Below are 23,935 nucleotides of genomic sequence, written 5' to 3' on the forward strand. Positions count from 1 at the left end.
AGAAGGATGCATGCGTTGAAAAAAAAATAAAATGATGGCGATGATGCAAGAGAGCGAAAGCGATGATTTTTCAGATAATAATTATGAAGAGGTGGAAAAAAAAAATCAAACCCAACGAGACAGTGTACTCTGTGCTCCCATGAAAGAGATTCCAGCGGTAAGCCAGTAAGAAAAGAGACCAGATACTAGTGTAGAATGTCTGGCATCACTCTGTGTTGTCCCTTGTTTAAAAAACTATCATACAAAGATTAATATTTAACTTTTTTCCATTTGCTTGAGATAACTCGGAATAGTAAACTAATATTAAAAATAAATGCTTTTACACCTTCAAAAAATTAAAAATTCAACTTAAAACCTACATATTTTGATTTGTTTCGTTTTGTTGTATTTAATAATAAAATAAAAAAATGTGATGATTTTTTGCAATTTTTTTCAAAAAAATTTGTAAGCGAAGCGGTCAATAAACAAAGCACAGTTGTTATGAATGCCATAATCTATTAAATATTTAAAAATTCACAAATATATATACAGTCAAAAGTCGTTAATCCGGACTCGTCGGGACTTCGGCGATTCCGGATTATAGATCATCAGTTTAAATCTGGTAAAATGGCATGCAGAAATTATAAAATTAAAAATATGAAACTGTAATTTACGAAATAAAGAACAATTATGATCTAAAGGGTATCAAAATTTACAAAAAAAAAAAAAAAAAAAAAAAAGCTTAATATTTATTTGTTTACTTTATTAAACATTTCTTTCAATGTAAGTTGTTTAAAATGCTTCGTTTTTTACGTAATAATACATTCTCTTTAATTCTATAAACAGACATAATTTCTTGTTCAGTTACAAAGTTCCGCTGTTCAAGTCCTATAATTGCTGTATCGAGAATACCGACTAATTTCTCAATCGAAATTTTTTTGTTTTCAATAACCTCTGTCACTTTCTTCGCTATCGGAAGCGAATTATAATGACGAGGCATCTGATTTAAATCATATCAAAGACGGAGTACATCGAGATGAAATACTACATTGAGTAAGCAATTATAAGCCAAATAAAATAAAACATCTGCCCTTAAGATAAGGATAGTGCTGACAGATCAACTTTCAATTCATTGCACACCACGGTGGCGTTAAAGATAAACAAAGGATATGCCTTTATCCATTTTTGCAGCAATTCTACTTTTTGTTTAATGGACTCCGAAAGATATTTTCGCTTTGTATATCCTTTACATATTAGTAAATATATATCGGAAATTCTATTTGACATAATTGAAAGTTCAAGCTTACTTTTATAAAATTGCTCTAACAGTCTGCAAAAAATAATAATCCGGATCCAAAGATTAAGGAACAACACAATCTGCAACATTAACTGAAATAGATAATTAGATAATTTTAGCTTAGCTTATCCCGTCCGTTATACATTAAACGCGAATTTGTAAACGTATTTTGCGCACGTGTACATGCAAATTCGCAGCGGTAAAGGTCTTACGCGCATGCGTCGGAGCGATGCATGCGCAGTAAGTTTGTAGCTTTGACGTCCGGATTATGGGTGTCCGAATTAACGACTTTTGACTGTACATATATATACTTATATTGTATATATATATATATATATACTCAAATGTTTTTGGATTTGCAGTATTATTCTTACACGTAGTAAAATAATATACTAAGTACAAGAACAATATATAAATCTTGAAAGATAACCAAAATTGATAAAAAATGATTATCATATTAAAATCTTCTAATTTTGTGTATGCCTCCAAGAAAAATTATTTGCATAAATAAAACATCCTTTAGGTTTTCACAGTACGGTATCTAAAGTTTCATTGTAATGTTAAGTCATCAAATGTGATGCAGTATGCGAGTGTGGCTCATTAGTGATCATGTGAACAAAATGGATTTCAGCAATACAATTTATTGCAGAGTATTGTAAATGCTTATGATTCGACGATAATTTGTTTCCTGTTTTAAGAAATTTTATATATTAAAAAGCATTCAGACAAAATAAAATGCAAAAAATTTAACAAATAAAACAATAAATGAACACAGTTTTAATCCACAAACGTCAAACTTTTATATCATTCTACAAATAATCACACAAGCAAAAACAAAATGAAGTAATTGTTGAAAATCAAAATTTACCCAAATATTTAGACATAAACTTTAGCATCCAGTTTTCTTTTTGTTTTGGTACACAACGCTCTTCTAAAATGTCACAGTTAAAATTGCTAGGACAACAATGTTTTTTATCAGCACAACAAGTTGCATTTTCATACTGGCAACAACCAAAGTGTATATCATCCAACTTACAACATGTCATACCTTCCTGGCATTCAGATTTATCAGGGCATAAAGTGTTTACTTTCTCTATTTCAACTGCAGGCTTGTTTAGAAACGCTGTTACATTATTTTGTCCTTGAGTGCAGTAATCAGATGTAGGAGAGCATTGCATATTTTCTGGACAGCAGTGCAAGTGGTCTTTACAACATGTAGCTTTTACAAATGGACAACAACCCCAATTTCCAGAAGGCAACTTGCAACATGTATAACCATTAGGACATTGGAACGTTGATCCAGGGCAAATTATATTGGATACTTTTAATGTTTTCATAGTTGCAGCAGTGGATATTTGAGGCTTTATATGATTTTTATCTGAATCGTACATTTTGGATACATAGCCTTTACCAATACACATTCGCTGAGAAAGATCACAAACTGTGTCTTGTGGGCAGCAATGTTTACCATCATTACAGCAAATTCCATCTTTTACAGGACAGTAGCCAAAGTTATCTGAACCAGTTCCTTTACAGCAAGTAGTGTCATCAGGGCAAACAAATGTCTTTTTCGGATGAATTATACTGTTGTCTGTCATATATTTTTCAGCAGTTATATTTTGAAATAAACTCTGGATGCACAATCCCGTAGAACATTTTGTACCTTTTGGGCAGCAGTGAATATGGTCATCACAACATACAGCATTTGCCAATGGACAACAGCCATAACTCTTATCAATAAGTTGACAACATGTAGATACTAAAAAATTCAAAATAAAGCTGTTATCAGTTAACATATATTTCTGATTTATAGTTAAATGCACATATTACACAAAACCAATACATAAGTAAAATAAAAAAAAATAAAAAAAAAAAAAAAATCTTATTATAGTCTAAATACACTGGTCATCAAAATTAACCCTGTTCAGCACACTACCTTTTAAAGTTGGAATTTCAACAAGAAAATGGTAGGCAGTCTAATCAGGCCTAGAGGGTAAAATTTTGAGAAGCTAGCATTTATCGGTTTAATTCTGTAGGTGTGACCGAAGCAGGCACACTGAATGAATAGCTTCGAAAATGCCGAAATGAGCACGAACTGGGAAGCACGTAAAAGAGTAAGATTTTGCTTACAATTCAAAAACACTAGATTCTGAATACCATAGCAGATTTAGCATTACCCAGAGTGTGCCATGAGGAGGCCTGCTACTCCACCCCCCTAAAAAGCTCTTCTTGGTTATATGATGATTACATGCATATGAATGGAAAAAAAATGTAACTTGGGTACAGTCAAAAGTCATTAATCCGGACTCGTAGGGACTTCGGCGATTCTGGATTATCGAATTTTCCGGATTATAGATCATCAGTTTAAATCTTGTAAGATGGCATGCAGAAATTCTAAAATTAAAAATATGAAACTGTAATTTATGAAATAAAGAACAATTATGATCTAAAAGGTATCAAAATTTACAAAAAAAAAAAAAAAAAAAAAAAAAAAAAAAAGAAAAAAGCTTAATATTCATTTGTTTACTTTATTAAACATTTTTTTCAATGTAAGTTGTTTAAGTTGCTTCGTTTTATGTGATAATACTTTCTCTTTAATTCTATAAACAGACATAATTTCTTGTTCAGTTACAAAGTTCCGCTGTTTAAGTCCCGTTAATTTCTGTACTGAGAATACCGACTAACTTGTCAATTGAAATTTTTTCGTTTTCACTAACCTCTCTGTCTCATTCTTCATGCCTTTATCCATTTTTTGCAGCAATTCCACTTTTTCTTTGATGGACATCGAAACAGACTTTCGTTTTGTACGATCCTTTGAGAGCTCCAGAAACGGAAATTCTTTTTGACATAATCGAAATTTCAATACTTTTATAGTATTGCTCTTACAGTCTGCAAAAAATAATAAGCCGGATCCAATTCGAAAATTAAGGAACAATGCAATCATCAACATTAACTGAAATAGATAATTAAATAATTTTAGCTTATACCGTCCGTTATACATAAAACGCGCATGCGAAAACGTATTCTGCACTTGCGCACACACGTATGTGCAGACGTAAAAGGTCTTACGCACACGCATAAACGCCTATGCGCACAACTCAATGCGGCGCATGCGCAGAAAGTTCCGTATTATGGGTGTCCGAATTAACGACTTTTGACTGTATACGATATTTACATTTCATATTTACCCTTTCGTCTATCTTTTTCATGGTGGCTTTTTTCAAAGAAAGTTAATCACTTTTGAAAAAGCACAATCAAATATTGCATGTTTTGCACATGTACCGGGATCCGTATCAGATTCACTATCTGAAAGCAATTCATGTAGCACTTTCAGCGTTTCAGAAATGGTCAGCCTTCTTTGATCCATTTGGAAAATAATTAAAAATCAAAAAAATAAATAAAATAAACTAATATTATATCTACAATTTGAAATTATAAACTATAAAATAAAATTAAATAAATATCTGCAACTCAAAACTATGAAATGTAGCGGTAACAAAACTTGTTTGAATAAGAGCAAGAGATATTTAAAAAAAAAAAAAAAAAAAAAAAAAAAAAAAAAAAAAAAAACCTACTCTAGTAACAAACAGCTAACTGATAAAATTACCCCTGACCTTCAGAAAATCACCCCAACAATTTCTTAGTTGATAACCAAACATCCCCCCCCAAAAAAAACAGAGTCACTCCACTGGAACTGTGGAGATGAAGGCCACATATGAAGGAACTGCAGAACACCCCAAGGCATGAGAGATAAGACCACTCTCCAACAAGGAGGCAGGAAACAAATTAGTGGCCATCTTGCAAAGCGAAGGTTGCCAGATATTGAGAAGCCCCATTTTAACCTCCTCCTTATCGTTCCAGTCAATATTATGGAGAGATTGCACCCCCTATTTCTTGTGCCTGTCATGTTTCCAGTCCAGAATGTTCAAAAGAAACACAGCATTATAATTAAAAGACTCCATTTCTCAAACACGAAAAAAATTTTAATTTCTATTTTACATGTTTTCTTTTTTAAGCCCCCTCAAAAAAATCAGAAATTTAAAAATGGATAGATATATTGTTTATGCACTTATTTTTAAACAATATTTTTGAATAAAAAATAATACCTTTTTATTCAAAAATATTGTTTTAACACTTTTGGGTACTATTCCGTTTTGAGGACTATAAAAAATTGCAGCGAAAATGTACGTGCAAAAGCGCCACTAGCAAACATGCCCAATTAACAGCGCACCAAATCTAGCATACACGCTGATTTCAGATTGCTTAAGTTTAGATAATTCTATATTTCTTAAGACGCTATTGAAATATTAGTTTAATTTTTAAATCCTTTTTTTATATCCTATGGATTTAACAATTTGGAAATTGCCCATGATGAAAAGTCTGCAAAAGAATTTTTTCCAAGAAAAGACATCATTCATTATACAAAGTTATGTTTGAACACCAATGAGATGAAATTATTTTTAGCGATAACTCTAGCGAAATAGCGATGCAGGGATCTATTCAATTATGTTTAGCCGTTTTTTTATATAAATCATAATAATGATCTGAAATAGTTATTTACTCTTTTGTTTCCATTCAGTTATGTTTAGCCTTTTTTATATAAATTATAATAAAAAAAAAGTACATGGAATAACTTTTCATATGAATTAAAACAATAATCTTTAGATAGTTATTTACTACAGTCAAAAGTTGTTAATCCGGACTCGTCGGGACTTCGGCGATTCCGGATTATAGATCATCAGTTTAAATCTGGTAAGATGGCATGCAGAAATTATAAAATTAAAAATATGAAACCGTAATTTATGAAATAAAGAACAATTATGATCTAAAGGGTATCAAAATTTGAGAGAAAAAAAAAAAAAAAAAAAAAAAAAAAGCTTAATATTTATTTGTTTGCTTTTTTAAACATTTCTTTCAATGTAAGTTGTTTAAGTGCTTCGTTTTCATATTCGCAGCCGTAAAGGTCTTATGCGCATGCGTAAATGCCTATGCGCATGCTTCAATGTGACGCATGCGCAGAAAGTTTGTAGCTTTGAAGTCCGGATTATGGGTGTCCGAATTAACGACTTTTGACTGTATTATACTTTCTTTTCTGCGTTAGGGTTGCCGCAATTATTTTTGCAGCACTGGCATCAACAGCAGTTTGGCGATTTTTTACGGTCCTCAAAACGGAATAGTACCCACTTTTTTTACAGTTTTCTTGAAAATTATGCGATTGTTAAGGGGTTAAATCACTTCAGATTTCTTCAGCGAATAGTGGCAGTAATGGACTTATCATCATGTGATATATCCATGGTGTTTCCCTGCAAAATGACTTTTGATACAGGTGCAATGTTACCATCATCAGAAAAAATCTATTATGACTGCAATGTAAACTCATTACCCTCCAGACTGTGCCTGAAGATAAAATTGACATTGACAGAAAGCTAAATGCTAACATCATGTTTAGAAGAGCCGCCTACCATCACACGACATATGTAGCATATATTACCGACCTTTACATACTCAGATTCGATTTTCTAAGGAAATGTAATTTTTCCTTGGACTTAATTGCATTCTGCTTCGGAGGATATAACCCTGTTCAGAATTAAAGGTAAAGGAGTTATATCTGTTCAGCAAATCATAGCTCAAGACCATAGATATCACTTTACCAGAAAGAACAGAAATTTTTACTTCCTTAATACATAGCTGAAAACAGAAATTTTCAGTATCGCACAATTGAGTGTTCTAAGAATTGTAACATCCCCAAAGGAGTACTAATAGCCTTGGCACTTGTGGATCTATCAAGGACCGTTATCCCGGTGAGAGTTGCCAACGTAAGTGATAAAGCGAAAGTTATTAGGAAAGGCAAAGTGGTTACAGCATGTACACCACTGAACTGAAACAAACTAGTAGTCCGTGTCTTTGGAAAGCCTTACATCAGAGTTACTGCAAATTACATGACACAACTGCAAAACTTGGCAGTAGAATAGTGTTTCAAGTAGATAAACAGATGATTAAAAACTGGCGTGAAACAAGTGTTTTATTTACAAGTACCAATGCTAAAAATGTGAAAATCAATAGGTGATAAAGCCAGCCCTGGCGGCTATACAAGCTGATACTTGGCTGGACATGTCCATTAAGTTGCCAATGTCTATCTGTGGTAGATTGGGCAGAAAAACTGGTCTGTGAGTTTGGATGTATTTGTACACAGCTGAATTTGCCTGCCCAACATGACTAAAAAATGCTTGATAGGCAACAGATCTGGAAGGTCAGTCTAGGACATTGTTAGAAAAGTTGTGCCATCACGCACTGTCCTACTGGAAAACGCCTGAACGATCTGCTAGCATAGGTAGTACAATCGGCTGAAAAAATGTCAACATACTTGTACTTGCACAGTCAAGAGTACCTCACAGCATGACGACTGCTCACTTCTCTGTCTCCAGACACGTATGAAGTAATTATCAGCATTGAGAGAAAATTGGTTCATTGCTGATTCATTGTTGGGTGATTCACTGCTGAAGATCACATTTCTCCAATCAGACATTGTGGAGTTTGAGTGCGAGCAGTACCATGCAAGACAACGCTGCTTATGATGAAGTATTAATGGCAAGTGCCTTTAATGGTCATCAAGATCTGAGCTCAGTGTCACCTGGTCTTCTGCAAACTGTATCCCTGTGAATTGGCAAATGGCATTATATTGATGATAACATAAATGTTGTAGCAGACGTGGCAGCTTTTCTAATTGCATAATCATCTCATGCATTGGTAGCCCAAGCTAGAATGGTCGCTGACTATGCCTTCGCTGAGCCACTAATTCCAGCAATGGGTAACGACCCTATCACTTTGACCAATATACTGGCCGATCTGAGTGTTTGAATAACTGGCCTCTTTCAGCACCATGTATCCAAGCCGTCAGTACTGGCTTGCGATTCACCACACCTGCCCTTTCACATTTTACCAGCTGTCAGACTCACTACCAGGCTTCTGCTATATAAGATACAGGGATATATAATAAAAATGCAAATTTCTCTTTGAAAATTTTGTGCTATCAAATCATTCTGGTATAAATCACTATTGTTTTTGCTTAATACAGGTTAAAACACACAATTTAAGCAAGCATATCTGAATCCAGAGACTAACATTGATATTTGTATCTGAAAAAAAGCTATTTAAATGTCATACGTCATTTACAAGAATTGGGTAATTCAAGTTACGGAATCATATAAATGGTCTTTTAAAGTATATTTGTTACAAACGTAAAAATATTCCTAAACTGAAAATTTCTTTAAATATTTACAGATATACGTTACCTTAGTGGTTTTACATATAAAAATAAAATGAACGGTACTTAGTATTATCACCTTGACCAGCCAAAAAGTGTAATTTACAGAATTTCATAGCAATGATTAACAACTATTATAGACATTTTTAATAACTATCAACAGCATAATACAGAGGTATTAAATGAATTAATTTACTGAATCTTAAAAAAAATAAAAATATAAAAAAAGTTGAATGTTATGGAAGTGTAATAATAAACAAATGATTACTTACAGTCTGGACATGAATATGAACCACCAGGACAAATTTGTTGCACTGCTAAAACTGCAGGGGCGAATAAGACAAACCAGACATTCATTGCCTAAAATTCAACAAAATAATACATTTCTTGATTCTGTGTATGCAACTATATATTTAATAAAAAGAACACACTAAGTCACAGGAGTAAGTATTCAAATTAACTTGGAAGCTATCTTTGCTAACAATCATACTGATTTCATGGAACTCGTTTTCTTTGACATGAATTCCACCAGACTCGGTAGAAAAATTCAAAATTGCAGTAAAAGCTCGGTAAATGTATCTGGATAGCTGAGCATATAAAAAAATGGGCGATTATTTGTTATGCACATTTGTATGCTATGCATTTTGGCAGTACTATTGTACAGTATACATGTGTGTGTTTTAACTGCTCTTGCTTGCATGCATACATAGTCCCCAATGGTGCTGTTGTTGGCGATCGGCATGCGTTTAGCTTCTATTTCATAGGGGACAAAAATGGTGCCAGGCACATAACAGAAAAGTACCAAAAACTTCAATTCATGGCAGGAATGTCAAATCTATAGAAGAAATTTCCTAGTCTAAAATTTTAAAAGTCATCTTTTTTGTTATCAACTTGAATATCAAAAGCATATAATTACGTTAAATTAAAAAAAAAATCTGAAAGTTTTCAGATTTTAAATTATGTCGAAACAGGCTTTTTTTAATGTTTTGTGTGTTACCTTTATTTATCAAATATGTTCTCTATATACTCAAACTATAAAAAAATTCAGTTCAACAGCAATATCGCAAATTAATTTTAAAATGGGCATATCTTTAGAATTTCTGATACAAAGTATCGTGTGCTAGAAATAAAAATTTTTTTGTTTGTTTTGTTTTTGTACAGTGTTGCCATTTCTTGCTTTGAAATCGTTTAGTTTTTTAATAAAAAATTCGTTGAAGTGTTACAAAATCTGAAATCGATAATAAAACAAATTTCAAATCCAAATTAGGGCTTCCACATATTCTATGGAAGATTTACGTTATTCAAATTTTGATGGCTCTAGGTACAGTTGTTGGTTAGAGTTGACTTTAGGGCACCCCTTGTATTATTGCGATATTGTTTCATTTATTGCCAAGTTGTATCATTTATGGTAACCTGAGTAGTTGAATGTTATGGAAACTCTATTATGGCATAATCATTTGCATTATTCCGGGAAATTTTGAATCATGGGATGTTTTGCAAGGGCTTTTTGTGTCTGTTGCTTAGGAAGTACATTGCTTGTTTCATTGTTTAGACAGTACAATGGCTGAATGTAGAAAGATTAATTTGAAGATTCTGTACGATTTGAAATGAGAGGGGAAAAGTGCATTAATTTACTGGTGTGTAAATGAAGGTTTAAGAAACTACATAGTATATTTTTGACTCTTATTTTTGTGAATAAATGTGGCGACGCCAATATACAGATTTTAATTCAGATAATTTTAGGAAGTTTTTAGATGCTGTTAAGGAATTTTGTGTGCCACAGACTGAAGATGAACGAATTTCTAAATAAGGTAAGTGGATATTTGCTTTGTGCAGTGCTTAATGTATAAAGGTTTTTCCTTTTTTATGTTATTTTATTGTCTGGTTTAAAATGTAGTTTATTGAGATTATGTATTTTTTGTTTGCCTTTACTGTAGAATTGGGTGCTTCTTTGACTTTTTAAGTGAAAATATATCGATGTGTACATGGACAAAATCAAGGGAGTGCATAAGGCATAGTTTGTGCAATTCTCTGATTTTTTTAAAATGATAATAGGTCAATGTGTACATGGATAAAGTCAAGTGAGCACGCAATGCCATTTTTTTGCAATTCTGGGATTTTTTTTAAAGTGAAAATAGGTCGATGTATTTTGTCTTGTTATTTTATTTTTTGATGTATTTTGGCTCGTTATTTTATTTTTTTGATTTATTTTGGCTTTTATTTTGTACTGTCTTGTTATTTTGGCTTTGTGTCACCATTCTTGGCACAAAAATCACCATTACACAAGAATTGCACAAACTTGGTATCCAAACCGCTAAAAATTGCCAAGGGGTACCCTAAAATATAATTTTATCCTGTTGTTTTATCACAATGTGAGAAACATACATACAGTCATGACGATTCTTCACTATTTAATTTCTTTAAATATAAGACAAGCTGGTAAAACTGGACATTGAGGTCCAGTTTGGCACACTTTCAAAAATTGCCAAGTCGCCAAATCGATTGTTTTCGTGTGTTTTGGAAAATCCTAACTCATCATATTGCCATATTAGATGGTTGTGAATTTGAATTAATTCTTTAAACATGCAAAAATATCTAAACCACCTGTAAACATGCAAAAATATCTAAAACAGGACTTCAAGAAAAAGAACGGAAAAGGAGGGAAGTGCAGAATCTCCCACAGCTTGGCACGTTTTTAAGAATTGCCCATACTCGGTATCCATGTACACATCGATCTATTTTCACTTTAAAAAAATTCCCAAATTGCACAAAATTGGCACTGCGCACTCCTTTGACTTTATCCATGTACACATCGACCTATTTTCACTTAAAAAGTCAAAGAAAATTGAAAAAAATCTAATACGTCTTACTCTTGTAAAAAGCACCAAACAAATAAGAGGGCTATTCTGCACTTTACCTAAGTATTTGAAAGTTAATAACTATGTATTTTATGGATCAACAATATTAATAGTTTTCATAATAATATCATATACCATTTTTAAGACAGTAGCAAAATGCAGTAAAGCATTTTATCTCAAAATTTAAGAAAATATAATAAGCAGTAAATAAGCAATAAATAATTGGAAAGCACAGATTCATATTTAAGCCAAGGCGGTACCAGAGTAGGCGCGATTTCGCTTCACTTGGCGACTGGACCATAATCTCCAGTCTAGCTGACAGGGCGATAATATATGGTGGCAACTATTTGAAAAGTGATATAGCCTTTTTAAGTTTTCGAAGCAAAATGCCAAAACAAAATTAACAGTCCTTCAAGGCAAATTGCCCCTTTGGATTAAAAAAAAAAAAAGCATTTCAAACATATAAGTCAATGAGTTTATATGAAAGTAAATAACTTACCTGATCATGAAATCTCACTACTATAAAAATTTGCTTAGGGCGAATCCCAAAGTTTAATAATTTTTTCGAAATGCAATGGAAAAACGGATAAACAGCAGTTAAATGATAGCTCTCTTCACAAAATTACACATGCTTATCAAGAATTATGTAAAACTAAGATGAAGACATACAATATTATTGTGACTTCCTCCTTATCTATAACTGAACTAAATCATAGGGTGAAGTGTACAATCGTTCACTTATTAGGCACGTTATGTTTGCACTTTTTACAAGAGTAAGAAGAATTTGATTTTTGTCAATTTCCTTTGACCCTTTTAAGTGAAAATACATTGATGTGTACATGGACAAAGTCAAGGGAGTGTGCAATGCTAAATTTGTACAATTCTCTGATGTTTTTCTTAAGTAAAAATAGGTCGATGTGTACATTGATACAGAGTTTGTGCAATTCTGCACTTTCCCCAAATCATATTTTCTGGCAACAGTCCCCTCTCCTGTGTTGTAACCCACGTGATTTGTAATAACTTTATAAGATAAACAATTAAAATTTTAAAATATTTCAGATACTTAATCTTTCTGCGTAGCTGAATGCTGGACAGTTACACAGCTAGAGTAGAGAGAAGGGTACACCCTTGTATTATTATACGCCAATTGTTCATTCGATGTGCATATGGACAAAGTCAAGGCAGTGTGCAATGCCTAGTTTGTGTAATTCTCTGATTTTTTTAAAATGAAAATAGCTCAATGTGTGCATGGATAAAGTCAAGGGAATGTGCAATGCCAAGTGTGTGCAATTCTGAGATTTTTTTTTAAGTGAAAATAGGTCGATGGATACCGAGTTTGTGCAATTCTTTGTCTTATTATTTTGGCTTTCTATAGCAGACACAAGCCAAAATAACAAGTCAAAGAATTTCACAAACTCTGTATCCATGTGCCGCCAAAAATCGCCAATTTTCACCAAAGGGTAACAGTAAATATACTTTTACCCAGTTACACTTTTACTGCATTAGTCTATGATGAGTAACATAATTAAGTAACATTATTCCTCTAGAACAAGCCGTAAATTTTAAGCAAATTAAAGTAGGTATTTCAAAACTATATATATCTCCTACTACAGTAGTGAGAAAGGAAATGCTAAATCAAATTATAAATAAAAAAGTCATTATTAGACATGACCAAACAAAGGCAAATTAATCTCATTATGAAATGAAGGTAGGAGAGAGAAAAAAAAAAAAAAAACCTTTGCTGAAAAAGAAGCATAGATTTTCAGGCTTCAGGCAAGAATTTACAACATGGAAATGTATTAAATGTTAATCATACAAAAGAAACTTATCACATGCATAATATGGAAGAAAATATCTTTGGTCTATTAATATGTGTATATCAAAGGTAAATGATTATTCAGAGATTTTAAGAATAATTTTGACATTTAAATAAGCTATGAAATTAATTACGATATAACAATAAATTGCCTACATATACAATCAAAAGTCTTTAATCCGGACTCGTCGGGACTTCGGCGATTCCGGATTATAGATCATCAGTTTAAATCTGGTAAGATGGCATGCAGAAATTATAAAATTAAAAATATGAAACCGTAATTTATGAAATAAAGAGCAATTATGATCTAAAGGGTATCAAAATTTACAAAAAAAAAAAAAAGGTGAATCTTTACATTATGGTAACTTGGCAATTTTCTGGCGAAAATTTGGCGACCAACCTTGCTACAGCAACCTGCTAGTTTTGTTTTCACGAAGTAAAGGCATGTTTTTTTTTTTTTTTTTACTCAACATTTTTTCCAACAATCTGCTAGCCGAATTACGCTTATACTAGAACTTTTATGGAAAAAGAATGCTTAATTACGACGAAGATTAGGTGCAAAATTGAGAGTGCCTGCTTGCCGCGTTTTTAAGAATTGCACATAAACGGTATCCATGTACACGTCGACCTATTTTCTCTTAAAAAAACATCCCAGAATTGCACAAAAATGGCATTGCGCCCACTCTTGACTTTATCTATGTACACATCGACCTATTTTCACTTAAAAAGTCAAAGAAAATTGACAAAAATCCAATTCTTCTTACTCTTGTAAAAAGCGCCAAACAAATAAGTGGGCGATTCTGCACTTTAGCAGCGAAATTGTTTCTAAGTGTTTATTAGCTAAAATCACGATCAGAATTTTTCGGAAAATGACACATGACATGTCTCAATCTCTCATTTCTCTGAGACAAAATAATCTGTGATTCGAAATGTGTACTTCTCAGATTATTGCTAAAGTCCTAGCTAGTAACCTTTATCGCCTTACCAAAACGTCGCCAAACTACCTGTTATCATATTCTAAAGATTAGCCAAAAAAAACTGAATATTTATTTGTTTACTTTATTAAACATTTCTTTCAACGCGCGCATTGGTAAAGCTTACATTACGCATAGTCGAAATTATAAAATTGCAATCAGAAAACTATTTGATGTGTACTCGTGATATTTATAATGACGAGGAATTTGATTTAAATCATATCAAAGATGGAATACATTGAGATGAAATACTATATTTAGTAAGGAATTATAAGCTGAATAAAGTAAAAACATCTGCCCTGAAGATAAGGATAGTGCTGACAGATCAACTTCCAGTTTATTGCATGCCACGATGCCCCCCCCCCCCCGCAGAGCAGCACGAAATTGATAAACAGATTTCAGAATGGTTAGAGAAACAAAGGATACGCCTTTATCCATTTTTTGCAGCAATTCCACTTTTTCTTTGGTGGACATCGAAACATTCTTTCGCTTTGTAGATTCTTTGGCAGCTCCAGCATCGGAAATTCTATTTGACAAAATTGAAAGTTCAAGCTTACTTTTATAAAATTGCTTTAACAGTCTGCAAAAAATAATAAGCCGGATCCAATTCGAAGATTAAGGAAAAACGCAATCTGCAACATTAACTGAAATAGATAATTTTAGCTTAGCTTATACCGTCTGTCATACATTAAATGCGCATGCATAAACGTATTATGCGCATGCACACACGCATAAACGTATTACCCGAATGCACACACGCATAAATGTATTATGCGCATGCGCACACTCGCAAGCGTAAAAGTATTACGTGCATGCATAAACGCCTATGCGCACGCGTGAACGCATTATGCGTTGCCGCATGCGCAGAAAGTTTGTAGCTTTGAGGTCCGGATTATAGATCCTTCTGGATTATGGGTGCCCGGATCAACGACTTTTGACTGTATATGACAATTCAATTTTGGGAGCTGGGGGAACAGCATTAGTATTGGTCCTTTTGGGCAGTTTTTGATATGGCGACAAACTTCTGTTGGCAAGGTAGACTCGGCTAAGAGCGGAAAAAAATGTCGGATTGTAAATAAAACCCAATCTAGACTAAATAACAATCCTAAAAAATAAGCTCTTGATTAGAATAGTCTTTCTCTAATTTTCAACAAATTGCAAAAAACAGTCTTTCTTTAATTTTAACATTTCTAGTACAGTCATGATAAATTCTTGAAAAACTGCCATAAATAAATATGTTACGAGTAATGAAATTTACAAAATATTTAAAAATACAAAATATAATAGTAATGTATTAAATATTAATATTTTAAGTTGTTAGTTAATATTTATATTATTTTATATTAGTATTTTGCTAATATTTTAAATTTACAAAAGGTTAATAAGTGCATTTCAAACTAGTATATGTTACTTTAGTTTCTTAGTTTCTGGTATTAAAAGGAAATAAAAAATATTTCAGATTGAAGGAAATCAAATTAAATTATAACGAGTAAATTTTGTACCAGTGCTAGAAATACTTTTAATGAATTAAATTTTGTAAATGGTAAAAATATTAGGTACTTTTCTGTTTTGTCGGCGGAAAACTCGCCAAGCAGACTTTATTGGCGACAACACACGGTATACACATAAAACATGTTAAATATTAGTTTTAAGGAATTTTTATTTTGAAGGCATAAACATTTTAATATCATTAAAAATTTTTGTAAAAAGGCAATAAATAAAGACAATAAATTTGTAAAATAAAATTAATTTAAGAATTTACTATGCTTTCATGGTACAGCATCCTGATTTGCCGATCTTTGTTCATATCACGCGACTCCAGGTGATCTCATCTCACATAAACTAAGCTACAAAAATCTAATTCTCTCATTAATTTCAAGTTACCCAGTTATTAGTTCCTTCTACATTAATTTCAAGTTAAATTTTAATATGGAATAGAAGTTTAAATGCAAGAATAATTTTATTCCTACGAATAGCTTCCTCAAAAATTATATAAAATAGCAGTGCTTTACTTCGCTAGTGCATTCGCATTAGAATTGATTGAATTTAACAATTTACTTTGTCTTTTCTGTATTTTCGACTTCAGATGAGTGGTATGATTGCATCCTAATTGACTTAACTACCGCAAATGGCCGTAGGGCATAAAATTGAACTATCTGGTAAAAATTCTATGCAATCTTATGCCAGTACTGAAAGGAACATTTAATTTGATAAGAAATGGCTGCGACTTGTTTACAAAATGAGGTGTAAAAGGTTACCAGCAAGGATATTCCGTTTGACATCGGTTGTACCATTTTCGGCGACTTTATCGCTCGCGCGCCGGCAAAACGAAAAAGTAACAAATATTAAAAAGTGTGTATTTTTTAATCAATTTATTAAAGTAATTTATGATCATAATTTAAAAGCTAAAATTATCATAATGAGTAAATTTTGTACCAATAGTAATAATACACAACAAAAATTATCATAATTGATGATTTCTGTTAAAGATTCGAACAGTCGTTGGAATCCATGAGTGGTGGAGCGATAAGCTACTGAACACTGGTAGTTCAGGTTGGCTATATGGGATCTTTGTGGTTTTCCTTACATGTAATTTGAATCTGAGCCAGTTTCTCTTAAAAAGTCCTTTATGAGAGCATCCTTCTTCTGCTAGGCTGCATATATATATTTATTTTCTATTCACAAATACCGTTTTCTCTTTTTATTTCTAAGTGAAGAAGTGTTTCATCTATAGGCTGAAAAATATAGTCGATATGTTTGCAAAATCCTGTTCAGTTTTGGACAGCATTTAAATAAAATAAATAATTTGTATATGATGCAAACAAAAATGCATTACACTATTTCATGTAGTGAATAATTAATCAGGGAACAAAGTATAATGCAACATTCCTTTATTTTGTAATTAGAGTTACTTTATGATTGGGATCTTTACTGTCAATTCCCCATCAGTTTTCCCACCAGAATCCAAATAAAGTTTTTAGTTTGTAAAACAAACCGTGTTTTGCCTTTCGAGGCCATGTTACTAGGTTGCTAGATAAGATATAAGATTTGTAGTCTTCAGTCTTGCATTATAATTACTGATAGTTGAATTCCATGCTGGTTAAGTTTTGAACCAACTTTGCATTAAATTGATTTGTGTAGCCTTTGGATACAAGCTTATTTGAATTTAAATTTTACATTTGAACATAATTGTTATCATAAGTTATCTTGTCACAGTGGTTGACTGAGTGGTAAGCACAAAGTATGCCTTCTGTTCTGTACATCTAAACTTTATGATAGAATAAGAGTGTATCTTAATTTAATAAGAATATATCTAAAATTTTATAATAATTACATTTAAAGACATTGAAATCAGTATCTAAGTGCTTGCTATGGAGTCAAATTTTTATATATAAACTGTATTTGGATTTCTGTTAGATTAAATGTTTAAATAATGTAGAAAATTTGCATGAAATTTAAAATAAAAAGTCGACTGTTATGCCAACATACTATTAATAAAAAGTAATAATACTCAGTGAAGGTTATTCATATATTTGATTGCGAGATTTACAAAATTTGAGAACTGTAAATTATAAGCAATTTTCATCCGCAGAGAACCCGTTGGCGCCGTTGCAATTTTTACTCACCAAGGGATGAGCTGAGCCGTAAACGTGATTTTTAGTGCATGTAAATTAAAATTAGCAGACAAAACAAAATATTAAGCATATGGATGTAAAACTAACTGGTTAAACGTGATATACGAAAATAAAGCTGTATTTTTCATAATATATTTCACAATACAAATAACCTTCAATAGCAATCTAATTTTCTTCAGTAGCATTGTTAACAAAACTAGAACTTTATGCATTTTATTACTTTTCAAGAGTAATTTGAACTGTAATCCTTACACCAGCAGTGGTTTGCTAATTTTGATGACCATAGGGATGCATCAAACTACTCTGTCATCTTAGATAATCAATAATATTTTTTATTTCAATTTAATCAGCTATTTATGTCACACCTGCTATCCTCGGAAAGGTTATTGTTAGAAAAGCATTAACACCCGATATAGTACCTTGTTAAAATTTTACGCCATAAAAATTGGAGCCGAGAACCGGCATCTATCGACGAAAACTTCTTTAATTATACGAAAATATTTCTATCTATTCGTTGTTAAAAATTCAGAAAAATAACGTGGAAAATTAGAAAAAATAATAATAAATAAGAGAAGAAGAACATAAATCCGGAAAGGCGAATAACGACAGTGATAATTCAACAAAATGAACGCAAGAGGAATTGTTGCAACATTCAAACAAGCGAATACGATGAATCCGATAGGTTACCAGGTTTGAACTATTATCGTCAAAGTTGGCAATGTTTACATTTACCGGGTTCTCTGAAGTGCTTCCAAAATATTCAACGTAAATTCAAAACTAATCTTTCATAAGTTCATAAAAAACTTAAAAATATACCTAATGTAAACAGAAGTGATATAAAACTCATCGACTTCACAAATCACTCGCTTTCTTAAAATCGCCTCAAATAGCTTGGATGAAAATTATTTTAATCTTAAAATACTATGTCGGAGATCATCATTCGTTAAGTGGTGTTCGACCCAAAGGCCTTTATCACTACATAAATTTATAAAAAAAAATGGGTTTAATCCTAGTATCCGGTGCACACGGGATTTGGCTACTTTTGGAGACTTTATGATGAGCAGTAAAAACCGGACATTGCGATGAGTAATTAACGGGTCATTCAAAGAAAATATATAGTTACACATAGTATATACTATGTATATAGTATACACTATGTGTAACTATATACTATGTATATAGTATATATGCTATGTTATATACACACATAGTATATAGTGTATAGTATATATATATAGACATTCTTTGGATCATTTTTGGTGTTGGCGATAATTTTCAAAGTCGCGCCAAGGCTGCACCGTATACTAAGATTTTACCAAAAAATGTAATTAATTCTGTTAACATTATCAATTTATTAGGAAAAATCTAAAATACATGTATTACATAAAATTTTATACTTTACAACTTCTCGAAGAAATTCTCTTTCGAACTCAAACGAACCTCCAAATGAACAACAAATTCTCTACTCAATCAAAAAAACACAAAACTTACACCAAAGAATACGTATTCATTCTTTGCTTACACTTCACGTGATTCTAAATGTGATTAACCCTGTGTTGCCATATTTAAATTCTAAAGAAAATAATAGGGGAAAAATTACAGATATGAAACAAAGATAGAAAATAACTGTTGAAAAATATTGTAAAAAGCAACAAACTTACATCATCTTATCAGAATTTGTATAACTTAGCTCAATAAGCGATTGCCAGCGAGCACTGGTCGGCGTTAAATCCCCAAACACTACAAGCATCTAGGCCATCAGATGCTAGTTTCCTCCTGATTCCTCCCTGATCATTTGCGCAGATTCACGCACAGCGTGTTTATGTCAGGGAGCTCGGCATGCAGAAAGAAATCAGCTAGCACCGAAGCCACGCGATTAAGTTACGATCATTGTGCGCATTACTCAGTGTAAATTAATTTCTTTTATTAGTTTTCTACAGTATTTTTCTTTTTAATTCGAATACATGTTTGATATTGATTTTTGGTTGTTTCTCATTTTCTGTCAAATAATATATTATTTTGATTTGTGTTTTCCCTTTTGCACCATTTTAGTTGTTTAATTATAAATCTATATATAAAAGAATTCCTGATATTTATTCATTCATTCATCTATACATCATCGCCCAAAGCTATTACAGATGCAGATATCAAAACCTAGGAGCTCGTTTCTTGTCTACTGAAGGCGTCATTTAAGAAGAGATTTTGGAAAATTCGGCACCCAAGGGGGGAGAGGTCAAAACATGTTTTTACGTTTTTTCATATAAGGAAGAAACAGATGTACACAAGAGTCTTGCTTTAAAATGTATGGAACATGAATACCTAAAAAGCAATTTCAGAAGTTCGGCCCCCAAGGGGGGCTGTGGTAATACAATTTTTATTAACGTAGTACTATAATTGAGACAGATCGTTAATAATCATAACAAAAGAATAGAATAAATATTATTTTGTCTTTCATTGCTATGGGTTACCAGACTGGCAGCGTGGAGTTGTAATAGGCAAGTCGCCACAGGAGCAAAACATGTTTTTCACATATTCCTTCATATTTTAGATATCCGTAAAATTCAGTGGTGGATAAGGGCGGTGGCTGGTGCGGCTTCGGGCTGATCAAGAAATTCGAACAATCGAATTGACACTGATGACTCGGCGAGGGAGGGTATGTGCGTAGAATTAATACTTTCTCTGAAAAGTATAAATTCCAATGGTATTCAAAATGCACAGATACGACAAATGGCAAAATCTATTCTGGATAAAATATCAACTTTTAAAGTAATTTGTCTGCTCACTTATATTTGAAAATATTTCAACATACTAAGCCAGTAATGAAATATTTGCAGACTAAAGGATTAGATTATATCCTAACATATAATATAGTTAGGGAGGCTGCAAGCTCTTTAAAAGCCATTCTAGAAACTGCAATTTAATATTTAATGCATCAAAATTGTTTGCAACGGATTGCAATAGCAAACTAGAAAGGCTGGGTTGTGATATAATTATAAAAGAAGAGCTACCTGTTAGAAGATACCAAAAAGTGAAAGAAATGGACGATGAAGAATCGGCCGACTATAATTTCAATTGCTCTATCAAACAATTCAAAGTTATTGTCTTTACTTTTATATTGGATAACGCCATTTAATCGATAGAAAGTAGGTTTAAAGGGCATAGGAACTTGTATGAAGACATATCACTTCTCGATCCCCAAAACTTTTCGAAGCCATTGTCGCCGAATACTTTCGACTATTTTTCTATATTATTAGGGCATTACGCAGGTGTAACAGCTGTTAAAAATTCTTAAGGACGAATATCAGGACCTAGTAATTAAATGTGAAATAGTAAAAAATTCAATTGAAAATCATTATTCTGAATCTAATATCGAGTCGGAAAGAGAAAGAGCTCTATCTATTCATGAGCATTCATCCAAAGCTAAATGCAATTTCTTGTGTGCATATAAATTACTTCTGAAATATAATTTATACAGTATTGTGTATGCCAATGTCTTTTTTGCTTATACGTTTGTACTCACCCTATCTATAACGATGAATGCGAAAGAACTTTTTCAAAATAAAAAATTGTAAAAAGTATATTAAGGAGTGCAATGAAGCAAACTAATTTGAAGTCATTACTGTTGATGAACATAGAAAAGCAAAAGTTAAAGATATAATGGAGGAAATATTTGCCCAGGCATCTGGAATTAAAAAATCTTTAAATGGCTAATTATGAATCAGCCGCTGTTTTGTTTATATAATTATTTAGTCACTGTTATTTCTTGTTTGTAGTTTATTTGAATGTATATATATATATATATATATGATGTATCAGCTTTAGTCGTAGCTTAAATAATCAGAGGATAAGTTTAAAAAACAGGATCCATTTATTATTATTCAGGAGAAATAGCAGTTACAAAAATCAGATATACGGAGTAAATAAAAAGAATTACTAATAACTTTTTGTATGAAGTTTACTGCATCGTGACATTTAAGAAAAAGCCCCGATATTCTTTTGCGAGTCTTTTTATAGCCTCTGGAAAGGCTGAGCTTCCAAGAAATGACGTCAGCCAATCCAGTTCGCTTTAAATATCTCCAGAACATTCTAAAACTGTACGTGTAGAAAAGGCGGGAAAAACAACTTGTCTACGGGGCTGTGGATTTAATTCCACGTACTTTCAAATAAGAGAACGTCGCCATTAAAAAATGAAAGGAACATACAGTTAGAATTTTAATTGTATTCTTGACTATAGAATTTTATTATTACAAATATATATATGTGATGTATCAGCTTTAGTCGTAGAATAAATACATTGGTGAAGAATCATAGACGTAGTCTTAGCTTAAATTATCAGACGATAAGTTTAAAAAAACAGGATCCATTTATTATATCAGGAGAAATAGCAGTTACAAAATCATATTTCCGGAGTAAATAAAAAAGAATTACTAATAACTTTTTGTATGAAGTTTACTGCATCGAGACATTTAAGAAAAAGCCCCGATATTCTTCTGCGAGTCATTTTATAGCCTCTGGAAAGGCCGAGCTTCCAAGAAATGATGTCAGCCAATCCAGTTCGCTTTAAATATTTCCAGAACATTTTGTAATTGTACGTGTAAGAAAAGGTGGGAAAAACAACTTGACTACGGGGCTGTGGATTTAATTAAACGTACTTTCAAATAAGAGAACGTCGCCATTAAAAATGAAAAGAAGATACAGTTAGAAATTTAAGTGTATACTTGTCTATGGAATTTTATTATTACAAATATATATATGAATAAAGTGTTACTTTTCTGTAAAGGTAACACTTTATTCAGATATTCCGTCAAAACCGCTGGTGTGCATTGAGCCGTATGTGGATGAGCATTGTCATGGAGGAGGACAAAACCTGCAGTAAGCATTCCATGCCTCTTGTTTTGAATGGCGCATCGCAATTTCCACAGTACAGTCAAAAGTCATTAATTCGGACACCAATAATCCGGACCTCAAAGCAACAAACTTTCTGTGCATGCGTCCCGTTGATGCATGCGCGTAAGACCTTTACGGCTGCAAATATGCGTGTTTACGCATGCGCGTTTAATGTATAACGGACGGTATAAGCTAAGCTAAAATTACCTAATTCAGTTAATATTGCAGATTGCGTTGTTCCTCAATCTTCGAATTGGATTCGTCTTATTCTTTTTTGCAGACTGTTAGAGCAATTTTATAAAAGTAAGCTTGAATTTTCGATTATGTCAAATAGAATTTCCGATATATATTTACTAATATGTAAAGGATCTACAAAGCGAAAGTATGTTTCGAAGTCCATTAAACAAAAAGTGGAATTGCTGCAAAAAAATGGATAAAGGCATATCCTTAGTTTCTCTAACCATTCCGAAATCTGTTTATCAATTTCACGCTGCTCTGTGGCGGTGGGGGGACGTCACATCGCGCAATGAACTGGAAGTTGATCTGTCAGCACTATCCTTATCTTCAGGGCAGATGTTTTTATTTTATTCAGCTTATAATTCCTTACTAAATGTAGTATTTCATCTCGATGTATTCCGTTTTTGATATGATTTAAATCAAATTCCTCGTCATTATGAATGTCAAAAGTACACATCAAATAGTTTTCTGGTTGCAATTTTCTAATTTCGACTATGCGTAATGTATGCTTTACGCATGCGCGCGTTGAAAGAAATGTTTAATAAAGTAAACAAATAAATATTAAGTTTTTTTGTATGATGCTCTTTAGATCATAATTGCTCTTTATTTCATAAATTACGGTTTCATATTTTTATTTTTATAATTTCTGGATGCCATCTTACCAGATTTAAACTGGTGATCTATAATCCGGAATTACCGAAGTCCCGACGAGTCCGGATTAACGACTTTTGACTGTATTTCGCAGTAACGGTCAGCTTTTACTGTTTCACCACGTGGAAGGAACTGGGAGCAGAATGTCCCTCCTGTCTCAGAAAACAGTGCAGATCCCTTTCCGTATCGATAGCGTCTGTTTGAATGTTCTGTAGAGAAATTATCTGATAGCGTTATAAAAATTAGGTGAATGATTTTATGATTTATGGAAATCTTAATTTTTATTTGATTATGAATTATTTATTTTAAGGCTTTAATTTTGGGGAAAAACAGATGC

General features: G+C 32.4%; 1 protein-coding gene across 5 annotated transcripts; it reads right to left on the minus strand.

The window, feature by feature from the left end:
• Nucleotides 1–2,030: 2,030 nt before the first annotated feature.
• On the minus strand, nucleotides 2,031–19,615 carry LOC118194943 (progranulin). 5 transcript variants are annotated; one of them, XM_035366159.2, is made up of 3 exons: nucleotides 19,485–19,615; nucleotides 8,813–8,900; nucleotides 2,031–3,035 (listed from the first exon to the last, which is right to left on the minus strand). In XM_035366159.2, exons 2-3 carry the CDS (start codon nucleotides 8,895–8,897, stop codon nucleotides 2,134–2,136), a joined length of 987 nt encoding a protein of 328 aa, XP_035222050.1. In that variant the 5' UTR covers nucleotides 8,898–8,900; nucleotides 19,485–19,615; the 3' UTR covers nucleotides 2,031–2,133. The 5 variants fall into 5 exon arrangements, with proteins under 5 accessions (XP_035222050.1, XP_035222051.1, XP_035222048.1 ...); XM_035366160.2 differs by lacking the exon at nucleotides 19,485–19,615 and adding an exon at nucleotides 19,315–19,361; XM_035366157.2 differs by lacking the exon at nucleotides 19,485–19,615 and adding an exon at nucleotides 19,221–19,358.
• Between the last annotated feature and the right edge of the window lie 4,320 nt (nucleotides 19,616–23,935).

This window comes from Stegodyphus dumicola, chromosome 3, assembly GCF_044657685.1.
Source record: "Stegodyphus dumicola isolate Sdum_Otavi_A_Nest chromosome 3, ASM4465768v1".
Taxonomy (NCBI): domain Eukaryota; kingdom Metazoa; phylum Arthropoda; class Arachnida; order Araneae; family Eresidae; genus Stegodyphus; species Stegodyphus dumicola.